The sequence below is a fragment of the Micropterus salmoides genome, unplaced genomic scaffold (genome assembly GCF_014851395.1).
Source record: "Micropterus salmoides isolate LMB-PRFRI ecotype aquatic unplaced genomic scaffold, ASM1485139v1 Ms_hic_scaffold_6, whole genome shotgun sequence".
In the NCBI taxonomy this organism is placed as follows: domain Eukaryota; kingdom Metazoa; phylum Chordata; class Actinopteri; order Centrarchiformes; family Centrarchidae; genus Micropterus; species Micropterus salmoides.
Window position 1 is genome coordinate 15,606,624 of NW_024044348.1, and position 18,472 is coordinate 15,625,095.

General features: G+C 41.3%; 1 protein-coding gene across 3 annotated transcripts in view; it reads left to right on the forward strand.

Moving 5' to 3' along the window:
* gpc5a (glypican 5a) overlaps positions 1-18,472 on the forward strand; it is a 142,351-nt gene that overhangs the window by 16,918 nt on the left and 106,961 nt on the right. For all 3 annotated transcript variants that reach the window (XM_038701276.1, XM_038701277.1, XM_038701278.1), the window contains exons 3-6: positions 9,601-10,061; positions 10,154-10,387; positions 11,059-11,192; positions 11,347-11,472. In XM_038701276.1, the coding sequence (XP_038557204.1) occupies positions 9,601-10,061; positions 10,154-10,387; positions 11,059-11,192; positions 11,347-11,472 (955 nt within the window). The remainder of the gene's footprint in view (positions 1-9,600; positions 10,062-10,153; positions 10,388-11,058; positions 11,193-11,346; positions 11,473-18,472) is intronic.

The window sequence follows — 18,472 nt, forward strand, 5'->3', positions numbered from 1 at the left end:
AAGTTAAACCAGAATTCTTTAAATAATTTTGATGTCCAACTTAACGTTAAACCAGATACAAATTAGGGCCGGTACATCAAAACATCTGACTGAGACAAATTACTTTCTATAACTGATACCAAGAGGAAACTGCTCACCACAAACATACTGCAGTTTTTATGAAAACATCAGTATAATGGTTTTTTTTCAGCTCACTTTGGGCTTTCGGCATGTTTCTTAGGATTGTGCTTCTCTGTTTCAATGTAGTTGTTTGGGGAAGAGAAATCACTTCTTCTGTCAGTCTGACGGAAGGAAGTATTTCCTAAGTAAGGAAGGAGCCTCCAGGGATTAGTCTGTAGTCGTCTGGGCGATGAAATCCTAAACACAGCAACACACCAAGCCTACTGTCTGCTCCCACTCTCCCTTCTGCTTCTCTTCCCCCTCATCCTGTCCTTCTCCCCTACATGGCAGATATAATGGCAAAATTGTCCTGCTTATCACTAGTATCCTGGCATGAGTGACAAATGAATGTTGTTTTTACTGCTGGGCGTCCAGTGTCTGATGGCCTGTTCAGTACTGCTGATAAGACTTTGATTATGATTTGTCCCTTAGAAATATCTGCTTCCTCTTTCAGATTGGCATAACAGGCCACTTTTAGCATCACTAGGGTTTGTGTGTGACATATTAGGGTTAAAAAACATGCGCAGACAAAAGTACAAAAAGTAAAATTAAAATCAAGTAGGGCTAAAAAGATGGAGTAATTGATAAATTGTTTAGCAGATGATAAAATGACAACTAATATTAATGAATATTAATTTGTTCAAGTCCATTATCAAGTAAAAGTTGATATTCTCTGGTTTCAGCAGGTTTTAATGTTCTGCTTTTCTCTGTTTTGATAGGATGTAAACTGAATATGTTTGTATTTTGGACTGTTGGCCAAACAAAACAACCTTGGCCTCTGGGAAATTGCATTTTTTGACTATTTTCAGACACTGAATTGACAAAACAAGAAGGCATATCTTAGTTGTCTGTGTTCTTGCGTTTTCTTCTCCATAATACTACCAACACATAGTTCAAGGGTATATGAAGAAACATGCTTCACAACCTGCTAATGTAAAATGAAATGGTAAATTAGAACTTAAAATCTGCAACCTCTTCTGATCTAGATTTACTTGTTAAAATAATTTTCTGACTTCACTGTCTCAGAATATCTACTACATGTAACAATATAGGAATGTCAGCCTGCCAGTGTGCATTTCTACAAGAACATATGGCTAGTTAGGGGCTATTGTAATTAGAAGTTCATAAATAACAAAATGGCTCTTCTTTTGTAAACCAATGAGGTGAAATTACACAGCTTACCACTTTCAGACCCTTGAACCTAATGTTCCACATCATCTTTTTATGAATCTAATGTAATTATCCAGTTCAATAGAGTAATCACTGGCGTGCTGTGTGCATTAGGCCCTCCATTCAGGCTTATGACAGCCCTGTTGGCCCCGTCACTGGCATCTAACAGCTCCCTAAGGCCAGCCACAGGAAACCCTCGACAGCCTCACACAGAGCCACCTTTGAAACCTAATGAAAGCTTTATTATGATATTATTATTTTCACTCTGGCTCTTATAGCTGTGGCAGCTCTCTCTCTTTCTGTCCGGGGATGTGTGTGTTCTCTGAAAATGTTTATAAGTCAACGTGTGCTAAACCTGACCTGTGTTTCTACATGTGCCGCTTGTATGAAAGGACATTTAACTTATATATCTGACACACATGCACCCCAACACAGGCACACACACACACTCTTTCCTACAAGAAGCACTTGTGCCCCACTTTATTGACCCTCTCTGCTTCTCTTCCTGAATGGCATATTAAAGGCTGTGTTCACAGCGGAGCTCTGTGCGCTTTGAAGTGTTGAAGAGCTGCAACAGAGCCTCAAATATTGATTTTTAAGCCTTCTGGAGAAAAGAAAGAGCAGCAGCAGAGAGAAAGAGAGATGGAGAGGAGAAAGGCACATGCATAGACAGACAGACAGAAGTAGCTGTTGTAATAGTTTAGTTGGGTGTTGTGAGATTTCTGACAAGAGGGCTGAATATGCTCTGGCTAAATATGTGTTTGTAAACTGTTAATGTATGTAGGGTGGAGCGTGTTTATTGATGTGGAGGAGGAAGTACACAGCGATAAGGGCTGATGGTAAGCTGAGCCTGACTCCAGGCAAAATAGATTAAAATGACTTATGGTTTTAATGTGCCTCTTTTCTCCTCTCATCTTTTCTTCTCACTTTTAGTTTCCTTTCCTTTCCACCCCTCTTTCCCTTCCCTTTATTCCTTCTTTCCTTTCCTCTCCTCTTCTGTCCTCCTCATCTCTTTTCTTTTGTTTTCCTATCCTAACCGACACTTTCCTCATGTCATCCCTTACTTCTCCTTTTGTCCTTCCCTTTCCTTCATTTCTTCCTCTCCTCTCCTCTCCTCTTCTCTCGTCTCCTGTATAGTGTTAACTAAATAAATCCCCTCCGTCATTCTCTGAGGAACCCTGAGCCAGAACACACTTCTGTAACACCTCTGAGCAGGCGACTGTTTTCACTTTTATAACAATGCGCCCTTTATGGAAACTGAAGGAAAACGAAAACATCCCAGGGCTTTTTAACTTTTCTCAGGAATTTTTCCCCCTGCCATCTGCAGGTCAGCGTGGTCAGTGTGTCTGTGTTTGTGGTGCTGCTGTTGCCAAGTTGAAATGGAGGCAGATCGACAATCCAGAAGGTTGAAACTTTCGAGAAGCATTTTGAGATGGGACAGTTTGATATGGTCTTTCCCTCTTTATGCATTTCTCCCCGTGCCCCTGCAAACATGCTTGCACATGCCCTAAAACACACACATGCATAAAAGGACCCAGTTTTACTCTGTGGTTTGTTTGTAGATCAGATGATCAGTAGATGTAGGCAGGTACACTGAGCTCACTCGTGCACACTGAATAACACTTTATGCTCTGCCTCAATCTCCTGCTAAACTGCACAGTCTGCCAGGATGTGTGTGTGTGTGTGTGTGTGTGTGTGTGTGTGTGTTTGTTTGTGTGTACCATGATGCTGTCCCAATGCAAAGTCTGATTCGTTTGCCTTATCTTATCTAACTCTTCTTGCCACTCGTCTGTCTTCTCATTCATTTGCTTTCTGAGCAGCCAGCTTCCTTGCTAAGTTGTCAGACACTTCCTCAGCTCAGACCTGGGAAGCTCTGTGTTGTGTTGCTTGAAAACGGACCTCGAAAACTAACATGCCTGTGTGAAAATTTGTCATGCCAGAAAAGCTAGAAAAAGATTATTTAAAGCTCTTATCAAAACCCTGACAGTCCCGCATTCAGTGGATTTTGGTGAATAAGTGCTTTAACATTGTAAACGTGTACTGCTGCTTCTTGCAGAGATTACAGGCAGGTTTATTTTTAAGTTCTATATCCAGCAGCTTAAGAGTCCGTTTGTTAGCATAACTCAGTCAGACTAGACCAGCTTCCAGTTTACAGCCTGAGAGTCAGGTATTAAAATAAACCTAATTTATTACCAGGTAAATCTAAAACACACAATTTTTAAACTGGTGATTTACATAGAAGCAAAGTGAAAGTAAATTCTTGATATTAGGCCAAATAAAATGGCTGTCACAGTCACTTAAGAAGAAGAAGTCACTAGACAAAATCAGAAGTCTGTGTCTCTAAAAAAGAAGTTTCCCAGAAAGAACTATGTAATTTGGTACAAATTTTAGGCAAAATACTTTAGGGAAAATTATTTTTGAGTTTTAAAACTATCAAAATCCTTTTCTGTTTTGTTTTTTTTTGTCTCCACAAACATTTGTGCAGAAACCATTGTCTTCGAATGCCATTCAGGAACAACAAAGCGTACGGGTGCTTGTTTCATCCTCTAATAAGGCACAATGAAGGCATAGTTTTCTGTTGACTGTACTGACTGTGCCACCCCGCAAGTCACTGACTTTCATTGTGTGTCTTTTACCCTGGGATGAGCTGAACCCGCAGAGCCACTGACTCATCCTCTCGAGATGGAGAATTGCATTTTCTGCAGCCTATCAGATGTCACTGGGCTTCTCTGTTGTGGTCACAGCCATTCAAAGAGGATGAATCACATTAATAAAAGCCATCCTTGCCTTGCTCAACAGCTCTGCTGAGGTCGTCCAGTGGCATTTGAGGGCTTGAAAACCTGGAAACACAGGAAGCTTCAAACAAAGTAGTTGATATTGATGTGATTTGCTCACACATTACAGCGCAGATTTAGGAATGCATAGCATGCATAGTATCAACCATGGTTCTGCTTATTCTGTGTGTGTGTGTGTGTGTGAGAGAGAGAGAGCAGGAGCTTTTGGTGTTTTGTCTTTTTCAAAAGGATCTACTACAAAGACTCATCTTATCACCCAGCTGACTGATCATTTTCTCAAAAACATGTCTATGAATAAGCAGAGGCAGGTTGATGCATTGTCTATTAACATCGCCTACACAAGTACCATAAACAATTATATCAGCTAATCTCTTTGTTGAAATTGTAGTACCACTTTTAGCTTTTAGAGTTGTAAATAATACAGCAAAGTGAGTGTGATATGTAAACCACATTTGATAGCCATGTTTCAGCGCCATCATGATTATTAAAGACTTACTTGCTCCCTCTGTTTGATGCTCACGAAATGTCACAAAAGGCAAATTATTCTCACTGCCAGCACAAAAAGGTGTGCCACGAAACCTATCTTGACCTTAATATCAAATAACAGTTTATTTGTTTGAATGCGTCGTGGTTAGAATTACATTTAGCTATTTGTAGTTGTTTAGTTGATACCCAGAGCAAATCAGGGTGACTAACAGGGGTGAGAGAGGAGGAAGAGACTATTGGATGCACATTCTTCAGTTAATCAATCCAATCAATGAGTAACTCTGTAGTATGTGAGCCTAAACAGGTGAGTCGCTGGGAATACAAATTTGCCATTCTGGGGCAGTTTATGTTTCGTATAATATTTTTGTGCAAAATACAAATCTGGATCAGTGGTCTGTTGTTGTTTTTGGAGATGGTGGGCTGTAGTTGAAAGGACCATGCTACAAGTTTGGTTAGGTTTAACAGGCTGAACTGTTGCTGTACTGCTCAACATCACACTGATCCCATTTCCTACAGATACAAATTAAAATGAGAAATGTCTCCCTCTGCTGGTTAAAGCAACTCCCAGCATTTACCTATCAGTTCACATCCTTAACTGGCTTAACTTATGCTGTTGTGCTACTTAAACTGAATAGTTTCCACAGTGATTAATAATTGTCATATGACAATTGATGTCTGATCTGGTTACTTTATGTCAAAATATCTCTTATTACCTTCCAAACCAATCAGCTGCAGAGGGGCGTCGAGCGAGGTGCTAAAATGATGTGTGTGTGGGGGGGGGGGGTCCTTTTCTTCTAGTTTAGTGCCAACTACCAGAAGCCCTGACCTTAAGTGTAACTCATCACTCGATTAGCTACCCCTGTCACAGTTAACCAGATCATCCTACATTAAAGAAAATGAGAAGTGCAGCAATTATGGCAGAAAGGAAGAAAATGGGATCAAATTTGAAAGCCTTTTAGACGTGGAGAAAAGCTCGGTTACGGAGGAATTTGACTGAAGGGGCTTTGTGATTAGTATGTAATAGCCAATATATCTGGATGATAGTCAGTGATACCCTAGCTTTCAAACATTAATTGTTCATATATCAGAATTTGTTTACAATGCCAGCAGGCGAGTGAGAAACCCATGCAGGTTGATGGGTGGCATATTGTAATAGCTTCTTATAGTGGCTCTAATTGATGGACTGAGAGTTACACATTCTTTTTCTTAATTTCATCAATATTCATCAGACATGGATACCATTTAAACCAGTTAAATTTCATAAGATCAAAATGAAATATGCTGAAATACATTTGTGAAACTGAAACCTGCATGCTAATGAGTTTAGGTCCTTTTTTCTGTTCAAATGCTAACATTTGAAATAAAATCCCATACCACATTCCCTTCTTTTTTACATATTTTAATCTTCTGAATCAAAATTGTAACCATGAATAGAATCTTTCAACAACCAATGTCAAATGATAATTGCTTTTTATTATGTATTCACTTTTATGAATATTTTTTTTAAGTCGTCATTTATGAAGAATGTTTTCTCTCAACTTGTTTTATTGTTCTGTGTTTGTTTTGCCTTTATGCTGTTTTATTGCTGTTTGTCCTTATTTGGTGACACAGCTGGACATATAGTTTTAAAATTGAGACAGGCACACAGCTGCAAATGTTTTTCATTGCTCTGTGTTTTGCCTGCCCCCCCTCAAAAAATTAAATAAGATAATTCCAAATATTCCAGCCCTTCCTCACCAGAAAAACGGCCGCATAGGTAAATCATTGTATAGCTTATTACGACCCATATTTATGTTTATTGTTAGGACTCGACCTCTAGTGGCAGAATAAGTCAGGTAAGGACTGTGGCGGGGTGGATCAATGTGTCAAGTAAACTAAGGACTTTCACTCAGGAGACAGAGGTTTGAGTCATGTGCGAAGAAAAGTCAAAGTTGATTTGTTTTAAGTTACATAACATTTTTTAGAAGACTAAACTGAAGCAGACCAGACCCTCAGTAACGGTGAAAGAAGCCACTTCACAGTATGAGAGTGTGTTCTATCATGCTGGCTGAGCCTCTTCTTGGAGTTCCTCCCGCTGCCAGAAATGCAAACATGTCTGCTCTCCTCTTATCAGCCGGGTCATTGACACTCAGAACACACACAGGCAAAACAGGCACACTGAGGCATCCTCATTAGGACTGGCAGAAACACACCCAGAGGTCCTCTCAAAAGATTTTCCTGCGGTAATATAATGATTTAGAAAAAATATAAGAAATTAAAGAACATGTAGTCTAAATTTTAATTGGTAAATATAAACATATTGATTATACAGCTTTAAAGAAACTTATTTGGCCTGTTTCAAGGAGTGTCAGATAGGCTTTCTTATTTCTGTCTCAAAAAGATAAAATATATACCTCCTTCTCACTCTCCTACTTGTAACTCTGCTACATTACTCTTTCTCTTTTTCCTTTTTTCCCTCTCCTGGTGTTATTTCTCTCCTCAGGCTTGCCCAGAAGCCTGGCCGCTGGTCTAGGCTTCCAAGTGAGAGACGCCACTTCAAACTCTCTCTTTGTTGAACAATAATGTCATTAAAACTGCCTGGACTGCTAGAAACTTCTCTGTGGGTGTTCTAATACAGTATAGCGTTTTTAGACAGCAGAATTATTGATCAGCTTATTAACCATGCCTTTAGGCTTGCCTTTATGGACCTGTGATGGAAAAATAAGTTACTCCATTACTGGATTTACGTCCCTGGAAGTGCAAGAGGAAACCGGTGAGGGTGATAAAACACAGACAAATTTGTTTACTACATATTTCTTATATGGGATGACAGGTGGGATTCATTAACTCCACCTCCCTGAAGCATGCACTGTAATCCCTGTGGGACCCTTCATAACTCTGCTGTGCTTCATACACCCAAGGGCTGTAATAATCTCAAACTGTTCTCCACGAGCACATATTTCTCTGATTGTCTGCGTGCCTGTCTTCTATCTGTCTATTTCATTCACACAGACACAGCATCCGCACTGCGCTTTCACAGCTGCCACTCTTTGCCATTCTTTACACATCTAGCCTGTGTTCTCCATGCAGCTCGCTGACCTGAGCGCTTGCTATGTAGGAGGTGCAGCTTCTTTTCTCGTCCACACATAAACACACGTCTTTGATTTTTTGAGGTCTTGTTAAACTTATCACATCCACGCAAGATCATTGAAGACCTGCGATCAGGTTCAATTCCGGGTACCTTTGTGTTTAATGCTGACTGCTTGAGTCTGTGCGCCAGTAGGCATGCTAGACCCTTCTCTGTTCCCCCTCACAGTCCCCCTCTCCAGGGGGCCTTCGGTCAATCTTTCCACGTCAGTGCATATTGTACAGCACTTGACCGTCTAAGCCCTCATCACACTAGTCACCCCCCCAAGGCAACTCCAGGCCTTCACCCTGACTATTACCTCGCAACTCATGACAAGCACATGATGGGAGAATGGCCATGGCTCAGGTTTTAGCTGAGACAAAAACTGAGAAAAAAGAGCCAAAGGGATAAAGGCAAGCTTGTTGCAATGGTGAAACATTTTCTATTGTGCTGAGGTCATTCCTTCATGTCTGGTAGAACATGTAGAGCTCGCTTATCATAATTAAGGGAAATCATACCATAATGTCTAATATATGTTATTTTTCTATTGTCAAACATGTATAATCAAATGTATTTAAGAAATAATAATAAAGTAATTAATGAAACAGACTATTTCCTAGCCATGCACAGTGACTTCCTGGAGTCTTGTCATCCAAGAAGTCCCTGCTAAGCAAAGCTAACCATGTCCTGGCTCTTTCTTTAACTGCACTTCTCTTCACATTTCAAACATAATTTGTTGGTGCCCAGTGGGAACGGGCTTTTATTTTGGTCCTCAACTGTGTCTTCGGCACCGCTGGACATTTTTTTCCCCTTACGTTGGATGCCATAAGGCTGCATTATCCGCACACTTTCCCAAACTGCTCCTAAAACACACACATAGAAACACACTCGTAAGCAAAAGTAGATACCGCTTACAGCACTGGATACACTGCTGTGACATACAAAAGAACAGCAGCATTATATGCTTTTGCCTCCTGATGTAGACTTAAGCATTAGGATCCTTCAGTATTTTCACGAGTGAAGCTTAGTAGAATTTGCTTGACATATACAGTACCTCAATGGTGATGGTGGAAAAAATCATGAGTGGGAAAATGATGTGCTAAAGATAGTACATGTTTCAAGGTCTTATCCTTTTTAAAGCATGGAGTCTATGTGTGCATGCTTCTATAGGCAGGCTTGATGCCTTGTACATGTATGCAAATGGAATTACCATTATTATAACTGCTTATTGTCTGAGGAAGTAATTTGTAAAGTTCCCGTTCTCCACCCCCCCGTCTCTCTTAACCTTTCATCTCCCTCATTTCTCTTCACCTCTCTTAACCTCTGCCCTTCTTCTGTCATGTTCCTCCTCCTATCTCTCTTCTCAGTTTTATCCATTTGTTCTTGTTCTCACTGCAAGAACTCCCATGGCACAAGGAGTCTGTCTCTCCTCTCCTCTCACTGATGCCACTCATGTTGGTTTGCTAGAAGTGGCTGGTTTATTAAAACACTATATATACTGTAGCTTTGTTCATATGACATCACAGCAGCTTCTACACTGATGTTTTTGATTAGAGAACAAATTGCTTCCCTACACTTCCCGGCTTCCCTTCCATACCCCCTTTCTGGAAAGACACAGGCAGCTTCAGCTCCTGCTGGGACCCCCGGAGACTCTTATCATCATGTCTCTTCATTCTGGGTTAATGGAAGAAGAAGCTCAATAAGGGCACTGTATTCTATATAGCCCTGTTCATGTTACAGGATAGTAGTTGCAGTACCTCTGTAATCTTTTGTCTCTCTCTCTCTCTCTCTCTCTCTCTCTCTCTCTCTCTCTCTCTCTCTCTCTCTCTCTCTCTCTCTCTCTCTCTCTCTCTCTCTCTCTCTCTCCTGCTGTCCATCCAACAGAAACATTTGAGGTCTTGATGAGGCAGGCGGAGAATCACACTAATGCCGTCCTCCAGGAGTCGTACCGGAACATGGCTGATCAGTCTATGGGCCCTGTGCGGGAACTCTTCACTGATATTAGTCTCTTCCTGCTGGGGTCTGAGTTCAACATTGATGACCTGGTACAGCGATTCTTCGACGCACTCTTCCCGCTGGTCTACAATCACCTCATCAACCCAGGCCTCAGCGACATATCACCAGGCTACGCTGAGTGTATAAGGTTGTCCCGCCGTGATGCGAGACCGTTCGGTGAAGCTCCCAGCCTCCTGGCTGATCAGATTGCTCGCTCTGGGGTCTCCGGGAAGCTTCTTCTTCAGGCACTGCACCTCGGCATTGAGGTCATCAATACCACAGACCATTTACAGCTGAGCCGCGAGTGCAGACGGGCCCTGCTCAAGATGCACTACTGTCCTCACTGCCAGGTCTGGATACATGTTTCTGAAGTGAGTTTATTGATCGGAAAGAATGAAAGTTTTTACCAGCTCCACTGATCACAAAGTAATTTTCTTCACAGGGCTTAACCCAGTCCAAGCCCTGCATGGGTTACTGCCTCAATGTGATGCGGGGCTGTTTGGCAAGCATGGCAGAGATTGACACCCACTGGAGGGAGTTTGTTCGCTCACTGGAGGGCCTGTCGGCACGGATGCATGGGCTTCAGGATTTGGAGCAAGTGCTTCTTGGAGTTCACACGCTGCTTCATGATGCTGTCGGACACGCTCAGAAAAATGGACCCCGCCTCTCAGCACAGGTCAGATTGTCTTTGAGGAGAGATTTTAGTGTTGTTTAGGACGGTTGAATTGAGACTGTGCTGGGGCTTTGTGGGAGGTGAAAACCAGTGTCACCAGTAAATCTGGGAGTGGGAGAAGAATGGATTAAGGAGAAAGCGTTTTAGTCAGTCCTGGAAAATTGTTATTCTGAATTACACTACTGTTTCAGCTGCTAGCACCATGTCACATAGGTAAGTGGTGTGAATTACTAAAGACTGCACAGACACAGACTACAGACAACAGGTTGGTCTCAGAGCAGGCCAGAACCCCAGAAATACATCCACATGGGCAGCTCCAAGGCGGTCAGAAACTTGTAACTTGAAACATGTAACTTTCAGTCCACATTCAAGTTATATGTTATGAAATGAAGTCCACAGGACTAAAGTGTGAGTCCTTTTCAGATAGAGACGTCACACCTCCATCTGGTGGTTGTCTAATGTCACTGCTGCTCGATAGATACACATGGAGTACTTTCAGAAATGGGAGATGATGGGCTTGGCTGCACTAATGGCCTTGATATAAACGGCTGTCACTCAGCCATCTGAAATAAGTCTTATTGGTCATGCACCAGTACAGCTTAACACGATTTAAAATGCATGTTTCCCCCCTCAGTGTTTAGACTTAAATTTGTGTCTGTCTCATTGGGTAATAGGTACACAAACTGTGTGGCCCACCAAGCAGGAAGCCTGCGCAGTCAGTCAGCATCCTGCACAGCAGCAGCAGAGAATCCATCCCTCTTAAAGCTCTTGTCAGAGAGTCAGGGGACTCGCTCGCTGTCAGGAGAAGGTAAGTGGGTGAAATATGACAGATGTGTGCATAGAGAGAAGTGTCATTTTCAGATTTTGGTTCATTAAATCTGCAATTAATATGTAAAACACTTGTTTAAAACACTTGTTAAACAAGTGAATTACTCTGTGCCTACATGTGGCTGCTTTTTTAGGGATTTTCTGAACAGTCTACGTCTCTATCGTACATACTACGGTGGCCTGGCGGATCAACTGTGTGTGAGTGAGCTGGCCCCTGGTGACGGGCTGTCCTGCTGGAATGGTACTGACGTTGTAAAAAGGTTTGTTGTATTGAGAGGGTTTTTTATTTGTCTCCCATTTGTTTTGACAAACATGATGTCAATATTATTCACTGATAATTTAATGGTATGCCACTGGTTCATATATCTGTGACAACAACATGCAGATGCACACACAGCCAAACACTCAGTGACATAAAGCACAATTTATTCCTCCTATTTTAAGCATTCAAGAATGTCATTTTACATGTAGCGTCAACAATTTAATGCAGCTCCTTTATCTGAACAGTTTTACATTAATAAATGTTTTTCACATCACTCCTAATTCTAACTAAGTTGAAGAGTAGATATGATCTTGCTTTTGTTTTGTATGTGCAGTTTATGAAATTACTTGCAAGCACGGGAGTGCACGAGAGATCGGTCTGTACACTGAGAATGGACTTTTCAGTGAAGTTGATTTTGCAATGAGGTACAAGGAGTAGATGTAATTTTAAGAATTTTTAACAAGGTAAACAGTATTTTTTTTTACTTTTTGTATTTTATTGATTTCTGGTCTCTGAAAACATACCATAAGGATATGGAATTAAGTCTCAATCTCAGTTAATTTCTTAGTTATTGCTATTGAACAAAGATTGTTGTGGATGAGATCTACTTTTTGGTTTACTTTTAAGCCAAACATTGTTTTTTTTGGTTCAAGGCCCGCTAATTTCTTGAAAACATCCCTATATTCTGCTCACAGACAGATAAAAAATAAGCTAGCTAACAGGGTAAAAAAATGACCTTGGCAGAGGACCTAGTAACATTTCTGTAACACTTTTGACCCAGCACAAATCTGAACATAAAGGTTATCGCAGCACATGGTAAAACATGCAGAGAGAGAGAGGCATAGAGAAATCATATACCACTCTAAACACCTCTGTAATAAATGTATTATCTCAGTCATCATTTCTTATACACAAAATCAGTTTAACAATCTAGCAAACATTGTGAAAGAGATTCTTCTCAGATCAGACCTCTTCCAATCTTCCCCTCGGAGCAGAGGAGGTTAAAAAAAAACATCGTACAACCGCTGTGATAATCTAACCAGCACTCTCTCCTCATGTTTCCAGTGTTCAGTGGATTCATTGTGAGAAGCGGGGCAGAGAGTCCCTCGTGGTCATGATGATCATTAATTAAGGCTTCAAAGGCCAAATAAGTTTAAAATCTATCAGTGATGCAGCCTGTCTGAGAATTCCTCATTTTCACCACTTTTTAAAACATCCCTCTGCTCCCTCTCGTGCATCAGTTTCCAAATATTGCATGAACATGAAGCTTTTTCTGTCACTGTGCTGGCATGGTTGAACGAATACGGAAGAAACATGAACGTAAGTAAAGAAATTTTTGTCTTAAAGACAAAAAGCCATCACTTAATGCAACATAATGTCTGAAAAGGTTTTCAGTTCCAGTGCCATCTCACTGAATGATGCTGGCATGAGTAGACCGTTTGTGCACCATTTTCATAACAGAAAGTGAACATTTTGTCCTCAAAGTTTATCTGTTAGAAGCAGGAAAAGCGGTGACCCGATTACAGGGTCATTAATGCAAGTGAGGAGCGATAGCGTAGCCACAGCCACTGTCATGGTGCCCACGCAGACCCCCGCCTACAATGGGCACATGAGCATCAGATGGACCCCGGAGCAAGGGAAGAAGGTGGCCTGGTTAGATTAATCCCACTTTACATTTTACATTTTAACCATTGATGGCCGGGTGCCTGTGCATCTCTTGCTAGCGAAACACATAGCACCAGGATGCACTATGGGAAGAAGGCAAGCCAGCAGAGGGCAGTGTGATGCTTTGGTCAAAGTTCTGCTGGGAAACCTTGGGTCCTGCTTATCATGTGGATGTTACTTTGGCATGTACCACCTACCTAAGCATTGTTGCAGACCATGTACACCATTTCATGGAAACAGTATTCCCTGATGGCAGAACAAAACTAGTTTAAGGTGTTGACTTAGCCCCCAAATTCCCTAGATGTCAGTCCAATCAAGCATCTATGGGATGCCCTTGACAAACAGGTCCGATCCATGGAGGCCCCTGTCTCGCAACTTACAGGACGTAAAGGATCTGCTGCTAACGTCTTGGTGCCAGATACCACAGCACACCTTCATATGTCTAGTGGAGTCCTTGCCTCAGTGGGTCAGGGCTGTTTTGGTGGCAAAAGGGAGAACTACACAATATTAGGCAGCATAATGTTATTGTGTGTGTGTGTGTGTGTGTGTGTGTGTATATGTATACTTACCCCACAAACAAGATGACACCGTGCTCACAAACATAGATCTTGGATATGAACAGCTGTGAACTGGAGCAGACAAACTGGCCTCTTTCATAGCATCAGTCAGCGGCCTTGTCTCTATTACATCACAGCTCTCCATCTTACCCGTGCTGTCATCACTCAAGGACCCCCTCATATATCCTCTGTCTGTGGTTGTTCCTCTTAACTGTCAGCTGCTGTCAGCACTGTAGAAATGGCAAGTGGGCCCGTATTTCAAACTACGGTGAGGTTGGGGTTGCCAGTTTGGTTAGACGGTCTATTGTAAAGGATGACAGCCTTGTTGAGATTGTTTCACAGCAGCTGTGTGAAGGTAAGAAAGTTGGGGGTGGGGGCGGGGTCTTTCACATTCTTCTTAGCATCTTAGAGTATCAAGGTTTCAAGTTTCATTTTGGCAATAACAATTTACTCTTACCATCCTTTATCTTCCAACATAACACCTCAAGTTTCCATTACAAGGGAGGCAGACATCTCTGAGAATAGAGATGCTTCTTATATGTTGGAGAATAGGCAGACTGTCCATCATCTCTGCCAGCAGCCTCTGGGAAATGTTTATGGTCTGTGGGCTTCTCTCTGCTCTTTAACGCTGCTTCCTCTTTTACTCATTCGCACCAACACATTCACAGGGACTCATTCACCTCAGGTTAACTCACAGGTTTTCATTTGGATTTGGACATTAACACTCCCCCCCACTCCCTCCAAAAAAAGGTAGAGGAAGTATGCTGAGGAATTGAGGGACATTATCCTCTGGGGAGATGAGTCTCTGAGGAGTCTATCGAGTCCCTGCAGCTTAGCAGGCTTCCTGCAGCTCTACAACCCTGTGCTGCTTTCTATTAGCCTAGAACCATAGATGAGTGTCTGGGAGTCAACACAAGCTGAGACTAAAGCAATAAATAACCTCGTGCCTACGGGTCATAACCCAACATCCACTGAGAGAGAGGGGAATAAAACTTGCTGCTGGATGGTGGCTGATTTACAGAAGCTTATCGAGGCCTCAGAGACCTTAAACGATTGGTTCAGTTGCTGTGTGCGTGTGTGTGTGCGTGTGAGAAACTACATTTGAATGTGTGCGGATGCCTTTTATAACAGCTCTTTGTGCGTGCTGGCAGATTGTTTTATGGTCTTAAAAAAGTAGTGAGCTGCACCACAGCTTTGTCTTATTTAATAAAATAGGGCGAGCACAAAAAAACATGACACAGGAGCCAGAGATTTGAGGGAGATTTGATGCACGTCCACATCTGGGTCCCTGGTAAACAAAAAGATAAAGAACAATCAGATAAGATCATAGAGGAGGAACACAAGCAGCTTTCATCTCAGTGTCTATGTGAATGAAAGAAGATGATGGGGTCTTGCTTCAGGGGAGATTAAGTAAACACATTCTTTTTCTCTGTTTGTCTCTCTCTGTCTCCAGGTTTGTCCCCTGCTTATACACTCATGCTGGGGGGGGGGGGACAAAGATTGGACATGACATTTTCTGATTAGTATTTTGGCTGATTAACAGATGTTTCATCTTTTGTGACAGCTAATTTTCCCTGAAATAATCCCATATTGAGTCTCTGCATTAAACTGAAGCAACGTGCAGGCTGGTGAGGTGTTATTGTGCTCACAGTTTATTATTAATCGTATTTTTACAGAAGAAAAAAAAAGATGCAATTACCATACCATACCATTTCAGATATTTTGGCTATTTTGCTCCAGGATACGATAACATGTTCTCAAGATTTGTGTATGGTAGGGCTGGATACCACACCAGAATGTGTCGGTACCGAAAGGTGGTATTCAATGCTTTGTTAGCAGTCTTGTTCACTTATTCGTTAATTTCACTTTTCTTAATCTGGCAATAACAGATTTTGGGGGGCAACTTGTGGGTAGTGGAAACAATCCGTAAACAACAATGAAAATAATCACCTTTTTAAGCTAAAGAGTTGCCTATTTTAACACCCAGAGGTTTATGAGCGGATCTGAAGTTGTATTTGAGGCCACATGATGAATGTAAGTCCAACATTCACTGTATTTTAGCTCTGCTTTTGGTCTCCACCAATTCCTGAGGGAAATATCTGGCTCTTTAGTTTCTCAATGCTCCACTATGTTCACCAGCTAGTCACTAACTCTGTCTGTCTGCTGCTGAGCAGGCAGTGTACAATTTGTTTTTAGAGCTTTTTATGCTGATAACAGCTGCCTGCTGTGGCTGAAAACAACACTGGTGAGAACATTGAGATTGAACCAAAACCGTGAAGTTGCTATTAAACCAATTTGCTTAAAGAACCAAAAAATAGAGTTGAGGGGAAAATGCGGTGGTAGATGATAGTTGGTGGGTGCTCATGTGATCCAAGTATAAAAATATTGATTATAGAAAAAAAACTGTTTATATGAGAACCAAAATTCTGGTATTGTATCAGCAGTAGTATTGAGAAATGATAATCCATACCCACTTTGTCTTGTGATTAATGTCACCGGATAGCAAGAAGTAAATAATAAAATGGTGAAACATCCCTCAATCTGTGGACATGAGGGTGATCTTCTTTGGTTGGAGACACTGTCCCCATTTGGGCAGAAAGGTTAACACATACCCACATTCTTTCTCCATCTGTCATGGATACACACACACTGAAGGAATGGCAGGTTGCCATGAGCTGCCCCCTCTCTATAAGTGTGCACACACACACACACACACACATAGTCACACACCAGCTACCATTTCGTCTTTGTTTCTTTGTTGGAGTAACAGACTGACAAAGGCAAAATTGCATTAGTCAAGGGATTACAGGGATTCTCATTCCTTTTCAGTTGCCACGCATTTACTTTCTAATTCAGTTTGACACCTGATCTTAAAACTTAATTGTGAGTGTGTGCAAGGCAGCAAACCTACTTCGGAATGTATTTTATTGTTTAAAAAAAAAAGTCTTCTTTTTCCATTCTCCCTTCCAAAGGGGGGGACAACTACCAGGAGTTATCACAGTGCTAAAAAGCTACAGCCTCAACAAGTACGAAGGTGTGATGTTTTATTCATGATTACCTCCTCCGGTGTAGACTCTCTTTAATTCATCCCCAACTGCAGTCTGTCTCACGGATGCCAACACACACCAGGTGTTTGCCGGTGTGTTTATATTTTCAAAGAGCTTTTTTCTAATTGAGTACAATCGTTGTTTTATTTTTAATAAGGCAACTGACCTTGCATGCTGTTGGAATTTACTACGGCGGGGTTAGTGCTGTGGGCTGAATGTTACAGTATGTATCGAAAAGATGCCTGAAGACAGGCGGGCAGATATGAGTGTGGCCTTTTGTTTAATAGGCCACCCTTCATGCTGGAGTGGGTGTCTGAGCACTGACCTTTGACTTTGCCTGTGTCTCTTTGCAGCCTGGTTAATCCTGTAGAGGTTAATGACATGGTAATAAGAGCCCTGGAGTCGTAGAGCGGGCCTCTCCTCAATGTGTGTTCAGTTAGCAGAGGAAACGATTGATTTTGAAAATGTAGGTCTTTTCTGCTCTGTTCATATCTATTTTATTTGGTTCTGTTCTTTTTCTCAAAAACTATTTCCTCTTTTGCCTATTTTGTAATTTATCTCATTACGCTTCCATCCCCCACTAGACGTGAAGCTCAGGTGATTTGCCTTGGCTTAACTGAAATGACAGTTTTTAAGCTCTGCTAATAGGAATCCACTGAAGAAGCATCAAGAGCTTAGGTTATCCCAGCCTGCTCTGGGAACATACTTCCTCACTGAGGGTTGTTGGAGCTAAAATAGACCTCAGCTCGGCAACCTTTTCACCGCTCATCACAGGTTGCATGTGTCTCCAAGTTAATCAAAGAGGCATTTTTCCTTCCTGGACTGATTTATATCAATAATTAGAAGAAAGCAAAGTTTGATAAAAACATTCTCATGTTGCAAAAATATATTTTCATGCTTAACATTATGCTTTTAATCATCTCGTGACCACTAAGATCCACTTTGCAACCCCTTGCAGTGGGCCAGACCCCCAGGTTTGAAATACATGTAAATTAACTCTAATGTTCTGTTTCGGGTCCTGGAGCCCCTACCCCTGTTTAACAGCTCAAAACAAACACATTTTTTAATCGAATTCCAATTAATTAATTAATTAATTCCAATTGTATACCAATTGTTAGTAAACTTGATTCTGAGTCCTACAGATGATGATGCATTGAGGTCTCCTATGCAAAGCCAGTATAATATATATGACATGATTTTTTTCCTTATTTAGGCATATAACAATGCTTTGTTATTTCTGTACTTTATCACCTTCATCAAATTTGCAAGCCCAGTTTGAGACAAATGAAAGAGTTTCTAGTTCAGTATGTTTCTATATATTGTGTTTTAATAAGAACAAAATAAAAGAAAAAAAATATTTAAAGGTAAAAAAATTGGTTGATTTCACAATTTCATACATCAGTAGAGTCTGTGGGACCCTGAACAATGAGGAAGTAAAGCCAGCTTCAACAGCACACAGTTAAGAATAATTATGTCAAACACATACTGTATGCACATGTAGTAGATAATGCTCCATATGCTGCCTCAAATAAACAGAATATCACAGCTGGTTATCTTTGTTCAGTGCACATATTAATGCCCACTCTTCATCCATTAATAAACCTGCTGGCAAATCTATGGCGTCCCATTCAGTAAAATGACTGTGGTCATGTAGTCGTAAATCCAAATACCTGTGCTTCAGGCCTGTTTTAGTGCTGTTGTAGCTCTCTTTGACCAGCAGGTGGAGCTC